General features: G+C 37.5%; 2 protein-coding genes across 5 annotated transcripts in view; one reads left to right on the forward strand and one right to left on the reverse strand.

Annotated features, from left to right (window-relative positions):
- Positions 1–7,348: 7,348 nt before the first annotated feature.
- Positions 7,349–19,630, reverse strand: THAP10 (THAP domain containing 10). Its single transcript, XM_045848469.1, is given in 7 exon segments — positions 7,349–7,410; positions 7,652–7,792; positions 7,879–8,026; positions 8,418–8,545; positions 18,738–18,964; positions 18,966–19,368; positions 19,558–19,630. Coding segments are annotated over 7 exon segments (1,182 nt in total).
- LRRC49 (leucine rich repeat containing 49) overlaps positions 19,444–19,691 on the forward strand; it is a 159,917-nt gene continuing 159,669 nt past the window's right edge. For all 4 annotated transcript variants that reach the window (XM_045848719.1, XM_045848721.1, XM_045848720.1 and 1 more), the window contains exon 1: positions 19,444–19,676. In XM_045848719.1, coding sequence (XP_045704675.1) covers positions 19,629–19,676 — 48 coding nt within the window. In that variant the 5' untranslated portion in view covers positions 19,444–19,628. The remainder of the gene's footprint in view (positions 19,677–19,691) is intronic.

Here is a 19,691-nt window from a genome sequence, read left to right on the forward strand (position 1 = left end):
TTTCATGCAAATAGAAAGCAAAAAAAGGTGGGGTAGCAATGCTTATATCAGACAAAATAGACTTTAAAACAAAGGCTATAATATGAGACAAAGAAGGGCATTACGTAATGATTAAGGGATCAATCCAACAAGAGTATATAATCTTTGTAAACATTTAAGCACCCAACATAGGAGCACCTAAACATACAAAGCAAATCTTGATGGACATAAAAGGAGAGATCAACAGTAATACAGTCATAGAAGAGGATTTTAACACCCTATTGACATCAATGGATAGATCTTCCAGACAAAAAATCAAGAAAGAAACAGCAATCTTAAGGGACACATCACACCAGATGTCTTTAATTAACATTTTTTGACATTAGCATTTTACTCAAAAGCAGCAGAATATATATTCTTTTCAAGTGCACTTTTCTGATATATATCCTAAAGCAAGGAAAATAAAAGAAAGAACAAATGACACTACATCAAACTAAAAAGTTTTTGCACAGCAAAGGAAAAAAATCAACAAAACAAAAAGACAACTTACTGACTGGAAAAAGATATTTGCCAATGATACATCCAATAAGGGATTAATAACCAAAATTTATAAATTCATACAACTCAACACCAAAACAACTAGTAATCAAAATAAAAAATGAGCAAAGGACCTGAATAGAAAATTCTTCAAAAAGGACATATGGATGGACAAGAGACATATAAAAAGATGTTCAATGTCACTAATCATCAAATAAAAACTACAAAGGCTATAAGAGACAAAGAAGATATCACCTCATACCTGTCAGAATGGCTATCATCAATAAATCAAAAAACAAGTGTTAGTGAGAATGTGGAGAAAAGAGACCCCTCATGCACTATTGGTGGGAATGCAGATTGGTGCAGCCACTATGGAAAACAGTATGAAGGTTCCTCAAAAAATTAAAAATAGAGCTACCTCACCCTGTCTGGGTAACTCAGTTGGTTGGAGCATCATCCCAAACACCAAAAAGTTGCAGATTCGATTTCCAGTCAGGGCACATACCTAGGTTGTGGCTTCAGTCCCTGGTCAGGGTGCATATGGGAGGCAAGCATTTGATGTTTCTTTCTCTGTCCCCCTCTTTCCTCTCTAAAATCAATAAATATACTCTCAGGTGAAGATTTAGAAAATAGAACTACCACATGACACAGCAATCCCACTTTTAGGTATTTATCCAGAGAATTTCAAAATACTAATTCAAAAAGATATACCCACCACTATGTTTACTGCAGCATTATTTACAATAGCCAAGAAATGGAAGGAACTTAAGTCTCCATCAATAGATGAGTGGGTAAAGAAGATGTGCTACATATACAATGGAATATGACTCAGTCATTTAAAAAAAGAATGAAATCTTACCATTTGCAAAAACATGGCTGGAAATAAAGAGTATTACGCTAAGTGAAATAAGTCAGAGAAAGAGAAGTAACATGTTATTTCACTTATATGTGGAATCTAAAGAACAAAATAAACACACAAAATTGAAACAGACTCATAGATACAGAAAACGGAATGATGGTTGCCAGAGGGGAGGGAGATTAGGGTGCTGGGCTAAAAAAGTGAAGGCATTAAGAAGTACAAATTGGCAGTTACAAAATAGTCACAAGGATGTAAAGTACAGTATATTACAATAATATTGTAATAATTATATATGGTGCCAGGTGGATGGTAGACATATGGTGGATGGATCACTCCATAAATTATACAGATGCTTAAACACTATGCTGTGCACCTGAAACCAATGTAAAGTAATATTGAATGTTAGCTGTAATTGAAGAAGAAAAAGAAGAAAATGACACTATTACCACATCATCTCTCCAGAATTTCCAGAGAATATTGTTAATGGAACAAGCTTTATATTCACATACTCTTTTTTAAATTGTTGTTCTAGCACGGTTGTCTCCATTCCCCCCGACTCCCCCCCACTCCAGCCACCCCACCTCCAACCCTTGATCCTACCTCTTTTTGGTTTTGTCCATGTGTCCTTTATACATGTTCCTAAAGACCCTTCCCCCTTTACTGCCATTATCCCCTCCCACCTCCCCTCTGGTTACTGTTAGTTTGTTCTTAATTTCCAAGTCTCTGGTTATATTTTGCTTGCTTATTTGTTTTGTTGATTATGTTCCAATTATAGGTGTGATCATATGGTATTTGTCTTTCACCACCTGGCTTATTTCACTTAGCATAATGCTGTCCAGGTCTATCCATGCTGTTGCAAAAGATAGGAGCTCCTTCTTTCTTTCTGCTCATAGTATTGCATCATGTAAATGTATATTCACATACTCTTAAGATGTCTGTTTTCTTTCACCTAAAGCCCAATGGTATCCAATTAAGTTTAAGTATAAAAAATAAATACCAGCAGATAAGCCATCCATATGATACATTTAAATACAATTTAAACCTAGAGTAAAATAAATATTCTTGATTGGACCTCAAATGCCTTACATGGTTTAGTTCTATAAGCCACTCCAATGTCATCTCTTATCATTCTCTGCCTAGTTCATTATCTTCAGCTACCCTAAGTTTATGCTCTTCCTAAATACCGGAGCACCTGCTGTTCCTAACATCTGGAGCCCTTCCCTCTGATAATTACATGGTTGGTCCTTCTGACCATTCAGGTCTCTGATCACATATCACCTCCTCAGAGAGGCCTTTTCTGATTAACCTATGTGAAAGAGCAAACCCTCTTACCCACCCCAATTATGCTCTAACATCTTACTCTGCTTTGCTTTCTTTAGACCACTAATCACTATCTCAAATTACTCATTCAATGTCTAGATCCACACTAAAAGGTAAGTGTCAAAAGGACAGAATCTTTCTCTGCCTTATTTGCCAATGTAGCCAAGTGTCTTGCATAGTTAGTTGTCTGGCACAGAGTAAGTTTAATAATAATAAATAAATGAAGAACGACATGAGAGGTATTGAGGTAAATCCAACTTCCCCCATTAAACATGTGTGGCAATAAAATAAATTAATTTAAAGTATTTATGCAGTAGGTAGATATACTTTGCCTCCCCACACAACCAGAAGAAGGACAATGACAAATTAAAAAACAAAAAATAACCAGAACTGCCAGAAAATCAAACTGTAGGGAAGTCCTACAACCAAGGAGTTAAAGAAGAAACATTCATCCAGACTGGTAGGAGGGGTGGAAATGGGCAGCCAGGGTGAAGAGGACTTGCAACAAGGTGGCAGGTGGTAGAGCAGGTGGTCCCACATTTGAAAGCACATAAACTGGGAGGAACAACTGGGGAGCGAGACAGACCATGCAACTGAGGGTTCCAGGTTGGCGAAATAAAGCCTCAAAATCTCTAACTGAAAAAAACCTGTGGGGGTTGAGGCAGCAGGAGAAACTCCCAGGCTCAGAGGAGAGCTCATTGGAGAGACCCACATGGTCCTAGAGCGTACACAAGCCCACCCACCCAGGAATCAGCACCAGAAGAGCTCAGTTTGCTTGTGGGTAGTGGGAGAAGTGACTGAAAGCTGAGTAAGTGGCATTGTTCCCGCTCAAGATCCCTCCCCCACATACCGCTCCACCATGCAGTGAAGAGAGAGGCTCCGCCCTGGCAAATACCTAAGGCTCAGAATGTATCAGGCCTGCTGAGACAAAAAAATGTGGTCCAAATGAAAGAACAGATCACAGCTCCAAAAATAGAACTAAGTGGTGAAGAGATAGCCAACCTATCAAATGCAGAGTTCAAAACACTGGTAATCAGGATGCTCACAGAAATGGTTAAGTATGGTCTGAAAATAGAGGAAGAAGTGAAGGCTGTGTGTGTTGTGACTGCTTAAGGCCAGGCAGGTTCACATAATTAGGGAAGATGGAAGAATATGCACTGAGCTGTTGAAATGTCTGACATGCCTTTATTCAAGGGTGGGCAAACCACCCATGCAACAAGCTGCATGCCACCCTGCATGTCTCTGCATGGCACACTGCATGCCATCTGTCCCCTTGAGTAGCACATGTCATGGCACCCAGCGGGGAGTCCCTACCTTCTTAAGTACTAGAGACAAACGAAGCCAGAAGAGTGCCAACAGATCTTATGCAACAGAACTTCATACTACCCATGGGAGCCCACTCAAGGCTATGGGGACAGTTTATTGGACCCAGACTCAAGGCTATGAGAACACTACTTATCAGGCCCATTCAAGGTTATGGAACAACTGTTTCCCTTAGTTACCAAGACACCTGGGTGAGGTAGCCAGATTGCCTCCATTTAACCTACACTATGAAAAGTGAAATGAAGGAAAATGTACAGAGAACCAACAGTGATGGGAAGGAAACTGGGACTCAAATCAACGATTTGGACCAGAAGGAAGAAATAAGCACTCAATCAGAACAGAATGAAGAAACAAGAATTCAAAAAAATGAGGACAGTCTTAGGAACTAATGGGGCAACTTTAAACATACCAACATCTGAATCAAAGGAGTGCCAGAAGGGAAGAGGAAGAGCAAGACATTGAAAACTTATTTGAATAAATAATGTAGAACTTCCCAAATCTGTCAAAAGAAATAGACTTCCAGGAAGTCCAAGAAGCTCAGAGTGTCCCAAGAATTTGGACATACCAAGGCACATCATAGTTACATTATGCAATGTGTTGTGACCATTCAAGGCCAGGCAGGTCCATGGTATTCACAGAGACAGAATAATATTCACAAAGCTATTGGGACGTCTGGCATGCTTTTATTCATGGGTGGGGAAGTTATGCATGCTGCAAGCTGCATGTCTCCCTGCGTGTCACAGATTGTGGCCCTTGCTCCCCAGCATGGCACCTGTCCCCTTGCAAGTGTCTCCACTGCACCCAGCAGGAGGTCCCTACTTATTTCAGTACTAGAGGAGAACAAAGCCGGCAAGATGCCAGAATATTACATAGCATAACATAATTCTGCGCATGCAAGCCCACTTGATGTTATAAGAACAGTTTATTGGACCCAGTCTTAAGGCTATGAGAACACTACTTATCAGGCCCCTCCAAGGCTATGGGAACACAGCTTCCTTTAGTTACCCAGATACCTGGGTGAGGAAGCTAGACTGCCTCCACTCACCCTGCACCCAAGATTAAAGATAAGGAGAGAATCTTAAAAGCAGCAAGAGAAAAGGGGACAGTTACCTATAGAGGAGTGCCCATAAAACCATCAGCTGATTTCTCAAAAGAAACCTTACAGACAAGAAGGGGCTGGAAAGAGGTATTCAAAGTCATGAAAGGCAAGGACCTACATCCAAGACTACTCGATCTAGTAAAGCTATCATTTAGAATGGAAGAGCAGATAAAGTGCTTCCCCAAAAAGGTCAAGTTAAAGGAGTTCATCATCACCCCGCCCTTGTTATATGAAATGTTAAGGGACTTACCTAAGAAAAAGAAGATGATCAAAAACATGAACAGTAAAATGCCAACAAACACAACTATCAACTGAAGCTAAAACAAAGACAAAATAAGGAAACAACTTGAACAGGAACAGATTCACAGAAATGGAGATCACATGGAGGGTTATCAGTGGGGAGGGAATGGGGGGAGAATGAGGGAAAAGGTACAGGGAATAAGAAGCATAAGATAGAGAGGGGAAGGTTAAGAATAGTATGGGAAATGGTGAAGCCAAAGAATTTACATGTACGACCCATGGACATGAACTAAGGGCTGGAGGCGGGACGGGGGGTGGTAGTGTGGGAATGGGGGAATGCTGGTGGGAGGGACTGTGCAGGGTTGAGGCGGAAAAGGGGAGAAAAAAATGGGACAACTATAATAGCATAATCAAAAAATATATTTAAAAAATTAAAAATATGCAAAAAGTAAACAGTATTACATAAAAAATAAGTTACTTTAAATATAGCCAGTATTTTGTTTTACTTTACTGCAGTGAAACATTACACAACATATTATGAAATCATGTGAATCAACATACTAAATATATATTCTCTATTTGTATGAAGAAAAAAAAACCCTATTTGAATAGTAAAAGAAAGAAATAAAGTCCTGTCATGGCTGTCAAAGTTGTCTAACATGTAGGAATGAAGCAAACTCATGACAGTGAAATCTGGCAGTGAATGGGCCTACAACGATTTTTGTGGTTTGAATTAAGGAAAAAGGTTATTTAAAAGCTTAAGGCACATGGGTACTTACTGATAGTATTTAGCTTCAGAAGAGTTACATGCTTAATTTGTAAAACATAAGGCTCTCTTAAAATATAAAATAGTTGTCTTAAGTTCAAGCCAAAACAACAATAATTATAATGCTATGTTATTACATAATAGTTGGTCAGGCTCACAATTTCTATTATTTTTTATCTTGTTACTTTTTATTGAAATTAAAATTAATCAGATATGAAATTAGCTTTGGAAGAAAATCACTTGGTGTATTATTTATACTTTAGAGAATAAAATACAGGCAGGTTCTTCCAATCATTGCAGATCTAAGAAGACATGTGAGGTGTAAAATGGACATTTACTTTTACTTTAAAAAAAATCAGAGTTACAATAAGTTTCTCAGAAACCATGGTAACAAATTACTTCATGATACAAAATCGCCACAGAAACTTTCCCACTGAATAGCAGATGGGCAGCCTAGTTTCACATTTGTATTTCCCAAATGTAGAATTCAGTAGAGTGGGACTGATAGAGGAAAACCTAGTTCCTAAAATGTGGATATGTTATAAACATAAAACTTTTTTTGCATGATGTTAGTAATTTCATTCTAAGTTAATCAAGCTAATTTGTTGTAATAGGAACTAATGCAAATCGATTTCATTCACAAGGTAATCTAAGTATATGAAACTCTATCTCTATTTAAATTGATTCCCTTAGAAAATTTTCTGTAAGCGCCATTCAACAGAAATGCTCACAGGGACTATCCATAGATCTAATGGTGTTACAAATGGGCAAAGAAATAAATAACATAGACAATAATAATCAAGGGTAAATGCCCTGGCTTTAGCCCAAATCATTTAACAGTATCAGACTTGATTGTGTTCATCATCATTGTTCTTCATTTAGAATAGTGGCATTGTAACTCATGAATGTCAAAGAAGCCCTGTATGAGTTTTGCTTCTGCACTAAACTTAAATATCCAATGCTTAAGTTTGATCTGGAAATGTTGCTATTGTGGTTTTATTTTATATCCCAATTTCCACCAAAAAAATTAAAAGAAAAAGAAGGTGAAAGAGGGATGGAGATTGTGGGGAGGATTATCTTCATTACCTTGGAAAGCAGGTAAAATTTTGCTGAGAGCTAAGCAAATTTTTCTGATAATTCAACTGTCAAATTATCTGGAAGTGGAAGATTTACAAGAGCTAAGATGATTATGGGAGCAAAGATTTGAAAACCATTTGTTGTGTTTTTAACAGGTCTCTTCTTTCAGTTGCACAGCTATGTAAGACAACTCACTCTGTTCACTCTTTTCTTCTTAAAGATTTTATTTATTTATGTTCAGAGAGAGGAGAAGGGTGGGAGAAAGAAAGTGAGAGAAACATGGATGTGTGAGAGAAATATCAATTGGTTGCTTCTCCTGTGCACCCTCGTGGGGGCCGAACCCGCAACCCAGGCGTGTGTCCTGACCCAGAATCCAACCCACGATCTTTCACTTTGCAGGAAGACACCCAACCAAGCCACACTGGTCAGGGCACACACACACTCTGTTTACTCTTGATGTGCCAATCTGAATCTGTTTCTGAGTCAATGAAGTAAATGTCAAAGACAGAGGAAGTTCTAGACCATAACTCATCAGCCTGAGTAACTGCAATACCCTGTAGTCTCACAAATACTTTTACTGTGGCCTGAATACCTGGAAGAAAATAATCACTATTACCTATGAGTTAGACTTTGCTTTTCATGAATCTTTGATCAATCAATCGAAGAGTTAAAACAAACCCACACGACCATAAAGGTGCCTTTACAGAGAAATTTGAGTACTTTTATGCACTTGGGTTTCTTTGCAGTGAGTAGGTACTGAAGTGACATCATTAGATAGATTATCAGCATAGACTTGTATTTGCGTAACGTCATTTTCAAATGTAATCTAAAAATGTAAGTCATGTGAGAATTGTATCAAAAGGAAACCTACCTTATACAGTTCTATCTCTCCAAAAGTTACAAATAGTAAAAGACTATAGGTAACAGAGAAATACTACAGAGAAATACTCAATAAGATAATAAGACTAACTTTAGTGTTTTCATACTTCCCTGAGGAAAATTATGATGTGAAATGGAAATTTTGATTTGTGAGGGAAGAGATGGAAAGAAGGAAGTTTTAGATACTTAGAAAATAACATAAGAATGAGTATCTAGAAATTATGTGGAAGTGGCTAAAAAATAATATGTTAAAAATGTAAGAGGGCCTGAAAGAAGAAAAAATAAGATGTTACAGGAAAATAAAAACAAAATTATAGTGCTTTTGTAATTTTACTTACAGTCCTGGTAATAGAAACTGCCTCCAGACAACGGAAAAAATATTTCCGCAAACATCTTTTGCCGTTGTAGCACAGGCTATTAATACCCAAGTTAAAGAAACTTTGTGAAGAGACTTTTGTGAAGAATTCTTTGTAACATGAATAATAACATCGGATATTATTGAAGACTTAAAAATTTGTCTCATCTTTTTTTGTGTTTATAAAATCATGACTAATTTCCACTGGCTGCATCTATGTTTAAGCCAAGCATTTTAAAGTCTAGAATATGTACATACGAGGTATGTCCAGAAAAAGCCCAGCCATTGTTAATATAACGAGAATGGTTTGTGCTGCATTGATGCAACCTGGCAGCCAAGGAGAGTGGACTAGAATGCACATGTGTGAACAATGACCACTTCACTGTTCTAGAAATCGGGGGCAGTAGACACTGTTTAGTGAGCATGTGTACTGTGAGGCCATCACATTCAAAATGACTGGGCCAGTAGAGCAATGAATATGTTTCAATTTTTGTGTTAAGCTTGAACATTCCTCCATTGCAGGTGTGTCCAATCTGTGGCCCATGGGCTGCATGTAGTGCAGGGTGGCTATGAATGCAGCCCAAGACAAAATCATAAATTTACTTAAAACAGTTTTTGTGCCCATCAGTTTTCACTAGTGTTTTTGTATTTAATGTGTGGCCCAAGACAACTCTTCTTTATCCAGTGTGGCCCAGAGACACCGAAAGGCTGGACAACCCTGCTCCATGGGAACTATTCAGATGATTCAGAAGACCACAGCTATGGGCAACTGGTGATTGGCAGCTTCATGACGACAACGCACCTGCTCATGCATCGCATCTCATGCAGTGTTTTTTGGCAAAATGTCGAATTATCCAGGTGAGTTAGCCCCCCTTATTCCCCAAAATTGGTGCCCTGCTACTTCTGGCTTTCCCCCAAACTAAAATCACCTTTGAAAGGTAAGAGATTTCAGACTGTTGAGATTCAGGAAAATATTACAGGGCAGCAGATGGCGATTGGGAGAACTGTGAGGTCCCAAGGTGCCTACTTGGAAGGGGACTGGGGTATCATTGTCCTGTGTACAATGTTTCTTGTATTTTATATCTTCTTCAATAAATGTCTTTATTTCCTCATAGTACATGGCTGGATACTTTCTGGACAGACCTCGTATATCTTTACAAAACAGATATATACCTGATAAAATGGAATTTTGGTAATTTAATCAGATTTTGAAAATAACTTTTGTTCAAAATGTAACAACACATTTTATCACTGAGAAAATTCACACCATACTGAGAAGCAAAAAAACCTTAAAAATTGGCCATAATCTCATCATGCATAGTTAACAACTTTAAATTTTGGTATACTTTTTCTTTTTTATGCGTTTAGAAAATGTGGGATCATATGTTTTATGATCTATTATACTTTCCCCTTTAATTCATCATGTTGCTATGTTGTTAAATATTCTACCTCATAATTTTATGGCTGCAAACATTTTATTGTACAAATATACTGTAATTTATTAAAACCATGTTATTGGAAATCTTTAAACATAAATCTTTGTTTATATATTTCATTACTTCTTCATATTAAAAGGTTAAGAAGCAGAATTTCTAGGAATGTATTACCTAACTAGGACATGAGTCAAAAGAAAATATTTAGAGTGAGACAGAGAGAGACAAAAGGATGGAAAATATAAGAAAGATCCTGAAAGAAATAACAGATAAGATGAAAATGTATAATATATAATACTAATTGTAGTCCCAGAGAAAATGGCACAGAAGCAATATTTAAACTGCATAACAAAATTTACCAAAATTCTCAGATGATATTTATTAAAATGAAATTTATCAAAATAAAAACAAAAAATCATAACTATGCGTGTTTTATAAAACCAAAAACCAAAAAGAAAAACTTAGGGCCAGCCAGATGAAAAAAGATACATTTCCTTCAAAGGGGCACCATAAGACAGAGTAATGCCTAAACCCTTAAGGATACAGAAAAATTGAAAGTAAAAAGATGCGAAAATATGTACTATGCCAACACCAACCCAAAGAAAGCTGGAGTCACTACATTCATGCTCTATAACTAATAACATAGCTTCAAAATACATAACACAAAATTGTTAGAATTATGAGACAAAATAGTGTAAATTCAGAATCACAGTGGAATATTTTTAATATACATCTCTCAGTAACTAATACAATAAGTAGACAAAAATTCCATGAGCATATAGGGTATTCAAACATGATTGATAGACATATGGAACACTGTACCCAACATACATACCTGTCAAGTGCATGTGGAACATTCATAAAAGCTGACCTATGTTAGCCTAACACAAATTTCATGAATTTCAAAGATTAAATTCATATGTGGTATATTCTCTGGTCACAATGTAATTGGTCTAAAAATCTATAACAAAATATAACTACAAAATGCCTGTATGTTTGGAAATTTTTAAATATACTTCTAAATAACCCATGAGCAAAAGATAAAATTATGGTGGAAATTAGAGAAGATACTTTACATTAAATAACAGTAAGAATATTCTATGTCTAAAACTTGTAAGATTAAGTGCCTGATTAGAAGGAAATTTATAGTCTTAGCTGCACATAATGGCATAGAAAATTGTCTAGCTTGACTAATTTAGATTAGAATCATTGACATCATGCAAAAATATGTTACCCCAAATTTTTCTAACATGTCCTTATTTCAGGGTCAGTTTTTCTTTATCAATCCCCCTCTTCTGAATTCTGCATCTGGGAAGTAAGCATGTGAGACAACTGCACCATCTGCAATTCACTATGAAAATTAGGAAAATGATCTACTTTAATTTCTCAATAAGTTAAGGCAGAACAGTAAATAAACATTTAAAAAGTAGAGGGACCAAGGGTGAACTATGATACAAAGTATGGGCTTTGCATGATGATGTGTTTATGTGGGTTCACCAACTGTTACAAATGCACTGCTGTGGGCCGGGCGTTGGTGATGGGGGAGGCGGTGCATGTGTGAGGCTGTGTATGTGTGAGAGCAGGGGCTATGTGGGAAGTCTCCTTACTTCCCCTCAGTTTTGCTGTGACCCTAAATTATTTTTAAAAATTAGTTTTACAAGTAACTTTAAAATACTGGAAGTATTTTTTTTTAAATGTAAGCGGTTGGGCAAAATTGGAAATATTTGGTAATTTAATGTCTTGTCTTCACATAAACAGATTAGTTATCCTTAAGTCATTCTTTGTGTGAAATACCTCATCCTAATATGTAAAGATATGCTAGTGTTTAAGTTTTCTCTTTTTAACAAGCTTGATCAATGAAAAAACAGATATGAAAAGGTCTGTTAATCATTTAGCTCAGTAATACATAAATGTAACCAATCAATTAAAAATTGAAAGGTAAAATAAATTAGTGGGAAGGAAATAATAGAAATAAATGAAAAAGAAAAAAACAGGAAAAACTAACAAAGCAAAGTTCATTCTTTGAAAAGACTAATAAAAATGGGTAAACACCTGGTGAAGCAGATCAAGGGAAAAAAACAGAATGACAAAGCAAAATTTACTATAGATCATAATTTTAAAGATAAGAGATTATCATGAACAATTTTGTCAACATATTTGAAAATTTAAACTGACAAATTTCTAGACAAATATAATTTCTTGAAATATAAAAACAAACAAAAAACTCTGAAAATTGAATCCATCATTAAAAATCTTCCCACAAGGAAACTCTAGGACTACATATCATTATCAGTGAATTCTATCAATTAGTACTAAATTTCTTAGTGAATGCATGATGCCAATTTATAGAAACTTTTCCAGACAATGATAAAAGGGGGAACAATTCCAAATTAACATAATTTTGATACTGTAACCTATTTTGCTCATGAATACAGGTGCAGAAACCCTAAATAAAATATTAGCAAATCAAATTTAACAATATATAAAAAGAGTAATAAACCTTGGCCAAATTGGAGTTACTTCAGCCATGCAAGTTTGATTGTGTATTTCCAAACTAGATAATTTAATTTCACCACATTAACAGAATATCAGCCCATGGTCATTGGCACCGATTCAAATGCCAGCAGGAATCCCCAGTTTGCAGTGTGGTGAAGAAGGACACTATTTAGTGCTAAGAACTCAGCGGCAATACAGCACTGCTGTGGAACAGCTTCATAAGGCTACAGCATAGCTGTGAAAACAACATAGCCCTGAGGCTGCCCTGGGGCCAGGTCCCTCTTCAGCTAGGCAGCCCCTTGATGGTGCCCTAGCTCTGCCCAGCTTCCAGGCTCCACCAGAACTGTTCTCTTCTACCCCTGTCTGCTCCAGGGAGAAGTCCCCTAGCAAAGACAATCTTCAGTTTTAGGTAGAAAGTGTCATCTGGGGGTCTGGTTTATAAAGACAGATATCCCGCCCAAGGTACCTGGCGGTCAGAGCTGCGCAGCTCCAGTCCATGGGGAAAGCCTCACTCCTATTGGTTGAAATAGGACTTCAGGAACTCCTTTATAAGGGCTGGCTCCAAAGGCAGAAACAAAGCTCGGGCAGGCGGTCCAGAGCAGAGGCTTCAGTGAGTAGTGCAGTTTGCCATGAGAGGCCCCTGTGCAGAATGGGACCCCTTGGTTCTGTTTCATTTAATTTTAATTTTTATTTGAGCCCAATTAGTCACCAGCAGACTTACTGGTAGGTGTTTTTTTTTTCAGGGTTCACAAGAATAATAAAATATATGATTATTAATAGATTTAGAAAAAGCATCTGATAAAATTCAACATCATTTATGATTTAAATCTGTATAAGAACTAGGAATAGAACATATTTTTTTATGATAAAGAAAGCTAACAAGGAAACTACAGAAAAATCTTATTAAATAGTAAAATAGTAAAGGCTTATGCTCTGAAAATAGGAACAAGGAATCCACATCACCTTGTCTTTCCCATACACTGTAGTAATGGAGGTTCTAGTGCAACAGGAATAATAATAAATAAAAGCACAAACATCATAAACTATTTGCAGATATTTTTATACATGTAGAAGATACAAAAGAATCAGCAAATTATTGAATAATAATTTAATAATAAATGAGTTTAACAAGATTTCTGGATACAAGGTCAACAAAAATCAACTTATCTACACACATTTGGAGAAAAATTTTAAATACTATTTAAAATAACAAAATCAACTAGAATAAATCTAATGAAAAGTATATGAGACCTCTGTAAAATGCCATTAAATGTTTTTTAAAGGAAATGTAAAAACCTAAATAGATGGAGGGATATACCATGTTCATGGATTGGAAGAATCATTATTGTCATCATGCCCTTCCTCTCCACATTCATTTATAAATTCAATGCAGTCCCTATCCAACTTCCAGTACATACCTTGTGGAAACTGATGAACCGATTCTTTTTTTTTTTTTACTTTTTTTTTGCTCTTTTATTTTTTAATTTTTTAAAAAGATTTTATTTATTTTTAGAGAGGGAAGGGAGGGAGAGAGAGAGAGAAACATCAATGTGTGGTTGCTGGGGGCCGTGGCCTGCAACCCAGGCATGTGACTTGACTGGGAATCGAACCTGCGATGCTTTGGTTCACAGCCTGCACTCAATCCACTGAGCTACGCCAGCCAGGACTTGATGAACCAATTCTTAAATATATATGGAAACTTAAAGGGCTCCAAATAGCCAAGATGTCCATGAAGATGAACAAAGTAAGAATTAATCAATTGAATATTAATTCTTACTATAAGCTATAGTATTTATGGCACTGTGATAATGGTACAATTACAAGCAAATTGATACATGGGACAGAATTTTAAAATGTGGAAATAGACTTACATGTATAAACTTGATTTATGACAAAGTTGACAGTGCAGAGCAATGAGGAAATGCTGGTCTTTTCAATAAATGATGCTAAGTCTACATGTGGAAAAAATGAATCTTAAACCCTACCTTACATTATACACAAAAATCAATTCTGAATGGGTTACAAATCTGCATATAAAAAGTAAAAACAACACATATATATATAAAACATCATGGTAAAACGTTTTAAACATTAAGCATACAGAAAAAGATTGGTAAGTTGATATATATTAAAATTAAAACCATAGTACATCAAAAGACACTATTAAGAGTAAAAAGGCAAGCCACAGTGGGAGAAGATATTTAAAACATATTTAATTGATGAAGGCTTTGAAGCCAAAATTTATTAAGAACTCTAAATCAACGAGAAAAGATAATCCAAAAGAAAAATGGTCATATCATTAAGAGGGTATCTAAGTGTTCACCTAACATTCCAAAAGGTGATTCCTTCCTAATTTCATTTACAAAATGGGAAATGCAATGTAAACCACTACCAAACCCAGCAAAAGGACTCAAATGTGAAAGACTGACAACCCAAGTGTAGACATGTGGAACAATGTAAACTTTCATATGCTGCTGGTAGAGCATAAACTGGCACAAGTATTTTAGAAAACTGTTTGGTATTACATACTACAATTTAATATATTACCATGTCCCAGCAATTCTAGTTATGTAACATCAGAAATGTGTATGCGTATGAAACATGCCTAAGAATGTTTACAGTAATATTATTCCCAGTAGCCTCAATATGGTAACGACCCAAATGTCCAACAATAGTAGAACAGATAAAAAATTTTTGGCATATTCTTTCATTGGACTGCTATATATTGATGAAAAACAAATTACTGCTATATGCAACAGTATGGATAAATCTCGCAGATATAATGTTGAACAAAGAAGCCAGACACAAGAAATGCCTATGGTATGATTCCATTTATGTGAAGTTCAACAACAACTACAACAACAAAAGCAAACTTGGTTCCTCTGAGTAATGGGGAGGGGCTGGGATTGCTACTAATGTTCTCTTTCTTTGACCTAGGTAGTGGTTACACATGTTAAGTTTATAATAATTTAATCACTTAAGATTTGTGCACTTACCTGTGTATTTGATACACTTCAATTAAACAATGAAAAAATATTGTTGGATAAAAAAACCAAGATGCAAAATTAACAATTAAGGAGAAACAATAATCACAGCTTTGTGCAGCAAAATATCACACATTGTGTAGTGCTCCTCAGAGACTCTTTTCTCCCTTTTCTCAAGCTTCCTAAAGAGACAACATTGGTACCTATATTTCCCTACCTTTAGCACCAAGAACCCAGAACAGTGTCTACAATAGCTCTTCAGTCACTGCTATGGGATGGTGGTCAGCTGGTTCTGGAATCGGCAAGTCAAACAGTGAGTGGGGGTGAAGTCAGAAGTGGCACAAGCAAACTTCCTTAGCAATGTTTCTGAGGTTCTCAACCCAGACCAACCTAAAAATTTATTACTATCAACTCTAAATAAACCTTTTTAAAAACCTTATATACTTTAAAGTAATTATTATTAAAATCTATACATAGTTTCCTAATAACTCTGTAAGTATATTAATGTAATATGGATTGTTAGAAATGTTGGCTGGGCATACTTATTAATTGAAAAATAATTATGGTATCTCCTTTGGATTTCTCAATAGTTAGCCTTTGTTATATTAAAAAATATTTGGTTGTTTCACTAGCTTGGCTTTCTCTCCCAACTTTTGACTACGTGGTATTATTATGGGGAAGAAAAATGGTGTAAGAGTGTGTGACACAGGCTTCATATTTATCTCTTTTAGTATATATTTATATTTATCTATACACATATGTACATAAATGTGCTTGGGTAAAGTGCCAGGTAAGGACAGATGTCTTGCGTGGCATATAGCTCGGTGAGAAGGGAAGCTGGCAGAGAATTGAAAATTCTATTATAGTACACAAATTGTTCTTATAGTCACATAATCATTCTATAAATATTTATTGAATTTCTTAAATTTGCAAAATATTGTTCTAGGTACTTGCAATACCATAATGAACAAATCAGATAAGATCCCTGTTCTCACAAACTTACAGTTAATGCAAGAGACAAACATTAAGCAAGCTACACAATTATTTCATGACAATTGTGATGAGTGCTATTGAAGCATATAACATATAAAGAATGGGAGCCTGTAATTAGGGAATCAAAGGGGAAGGATGCTTGAGCTAGTTTTTAAATAAAAGGACCTAACTGATAATTTTTTTTAAATAGAAGACCTCCTTAATAAGAGGACTCCCCTCTGTTTTTACAGCACCCAGGCAGCACTTGGATTCCATTAACGACCTTTTTGGTAGACAGTCACTTTTGACACAGCTTGGGGTGTGTCCCATTCCTTCCTGTCCCCCTTAGCCCTTCCCCATGATGGAGAACTATCCTGTAGGATGAGCACACAGAATCAGGTAGCCAGATGTCCCCGACTTTAAGTCCAGGTGCCTGTGCCTGTTAGTTTTCCATCTTACTGCTACTGTGCTCAGTGCTATCTGTCATCTTGCCCCTATCCCCAAGTAGCTGGAGTCCAGCCCCTGTGCTGTCCCCTTCCCAGTGCCTGGACCCCCATGTCAACCCGGGGACATCCTGACACCCCCTCACCTGAAAGGGCTTCCTTCATGAGGTGGCAGACTGTGCACAGTGAGGGACAGAGGACACCTGAGGTCAGAGACAGAGGGGCATTGTAAACGAGTCATCCTTCAACCCTGATGGGGAATGGGAGGTGCCTAATTCCAAGGAATTACATGAAACAATTGAGATCAGCAAGAGTGGTGTGGTGAGCAACAAGGGCAGTGGCCTTGGATGGAACTGGTGTGGTAAGCAGGGACAAAAAAGCATGCAAGACTTACAGATTGGGTTAATAATTTTGTTCTTTATCCTAATATTGTGTTGATCAAGAAGTCCATGTGTTTTTTTTCATAAGACATTTTTCATTTTCACCAATAACTTTATTGATTTGGACATTTTGAGTATGTCAGCTATCTCTCACATTGATTGTTCTCAATTAATATCTCCATTTGATCACTATCAACTTCAACTGGTCTACCAAACTGGGGAGCATCATCCAGTGAGAAATCTCCAGTATGAAACTTCGCAAACCACTTTGATATGTTTGATCAGTCATAACACCTTCTCCATATGTTGAACAGTTTTTTTGTGTTTCAGTTGCATTTTTACCTTTCTTGAAATGAATAAAGCATAATATGCCAAAAATGTGTATTTTTTCCATCTTTAGTATTAAAATGGATACACAAAAATTCACCAATTTTGATTTTTTTAATGCACATTGATATGACAGCTGTCACAATACAATCTAACAAAATTATTTCAAATGAAGTTAAAGACAACTAAGAGCTATTATAGCCATTTTATGGAAAAAAACCAAACAAATTTTGGCCAACCCAACAATTACAGGATGTCATTAAAGGGTCTTAAGCAACCACTCCAATGTAGGAGCAGGTTGGTATTGCATAGAGTTTTGGTCTGGTAATCAAACCTACAGCAAGGATCATAGGCCTTTGAGGAAATCATTAGCCTCCTGGAATGGCTTCCTCATGCAAATTGTGAATTTGGACTAGATGAGCACTAAGGTTTCCTTCAGCTCTAAAATTCTGTGAATACTTCTGTATATTCAAAGCCAAGTGTCACTTACAGGTGACCTTGTTAAAAAAATTAAAATTATACTTGACATACAATGTTATATTGCTTTCAGTTGTACAATATAGTAATGCCACATCTTTATAATTAACGAAGTGGTCACCCCTTAAGTCTAGTACCCATCAGACCCAAAAGACAGATTTGGGTGAACTTTTCCCATTTGTAGAAATGAATGACATTTAGATCCAATTGAGTCATAGATCTACCTAAGTAATGGTGACAGGGCTGAAGTTTATTCTGAAAGGCTGGGAAATCTTCTTTAAGGTGGGAAATGGGGAAGATGGTAGGGACCAGATGCAAAGTGAGTGTAATCAATGCTTGTGAGGATAGACAGCAAACAGATGAAGGCAAGATGGGGAAAATTCAGCTTACTAGGATCATTTAACTTAAAGACAGTGGCAAAGGAAAGTTTAACAGTGGGAAGGGATTAGTTATCAGCAATTCCCTTTTCCCAATTATACATTTTGGCATCTATAATTGACATTTCCTCAAACTTGTGTCTTGCGTACCGTTTTGCAAAAAGAGTTTCAAGCATCCCATTCCTTGAGATTTGCTCAAATAAAACTCCGATTTAAAAACTCTCAAGCGGAGGTGAGAGCAACTTTATAATCTGAAGGACAATTGTGTGGGTTTTGGGGGAGGAGTAGGTATAAGGAACTGGAATTCCAAAGTGTTGATGTTAATAGGATTTTGGTGATCACTTATGAAACACATTCCCAATTTAACAGCGGAAACCTTTGGGGTGGCTTTTACAAGGTATCAGTAAAAAGAGCCGCAGCCCTCTTCCCGGTCTAGGGGAGCATACCGGAGGCTGGATGCCGGGCGGCCTCTGAATGCCTTACTGCCTGGGGCTCTCTTCCTTTTTTGAGGGTCGCCCGTTTGGTCTCCCTCTCGTTCCCCCCCAGGTGCTGGGGAGGACAAAGGGTGCAAAGTGGGCATGGTGCCCGCCATGAGCCTCAAAAAGCGCAGGTTCTACTGGATCACCGAAGAGACTTCAAAATTGCCCAGAGCCGATCACCAAGCGGTCACTGCGCCCGTACCAGTCCGCGCGGCGGCCCCACACGAAGCTGTCCCACAGCAGCCACAGAGCATGGTCCTTGGGGAAGAGCAACAGCGACTTGCCCAACTTGGTGGTGAGGCTGCGGTGGGCCGCCACGCCGCAGGCTAGCTTCGAACCGACCTTTGTTGAGGGGGAGGCGGGGCCTGCTGCTCTCCGCGCGCCGGTAGAAGCGGCGTCTGGCCTGCCCGTTTCCTTCTCGTTATCTCCGGCCACCGGAAAGGCTGAATTGGAGCCCCAAGTCGGGGGCGTACATGGTTCTTGGATATCTTCCTCCTCCTCCCGGCAGTCCTCCACCGAAAGCAGCCAGCCACCCGCAGAGGGATACAAATTTCGCGGGGACAGAGCTAAGGTGGGCGGTAAAAACGCACGGACCGGAAGTGGTGGTTGTCATAGTTACAGACGTGGCCAGCCAGGTCCCAGCTCCCACAAACAAAACTAGACTCTCTAAAGGCTGTTTTAGCCAGTTGATTTGGGAGAGGACCAGACCGGAAATCGCTGTTTCCATGGTGACCCTTTAGCGGGTTGCCTGGTACTTGACCCATTTTGGTCTGTTTGAATCTCTGCTGTAGCGTCATTTCTAACAGATTCTGGATTGTCTGCGGCCATGATTCCTGGGAAATACCGCTCAGTTTCTGGCCGGGCTGCGAACAACGTAGGTTGCGTCTTT

The sequence above is a fragment of the Phyllostomus hastatus genome, unplaced genomic scaffold (assembly GCF_019186645.2).
Source record: "Phyllostomus hastatus isolate PE091 unplaced genomic scaffold, TTU_PhHast_1.1 phas_contig_62, whole genome shotgun sequence".
Taxonomy (NCBI): domain Eukaryota; kingdom Metazoa; phylum Chordata; class Mammalia; order Chiroptera; family Phyllostomidae; genus Phyllostomus; species Phyllostomus hastatus.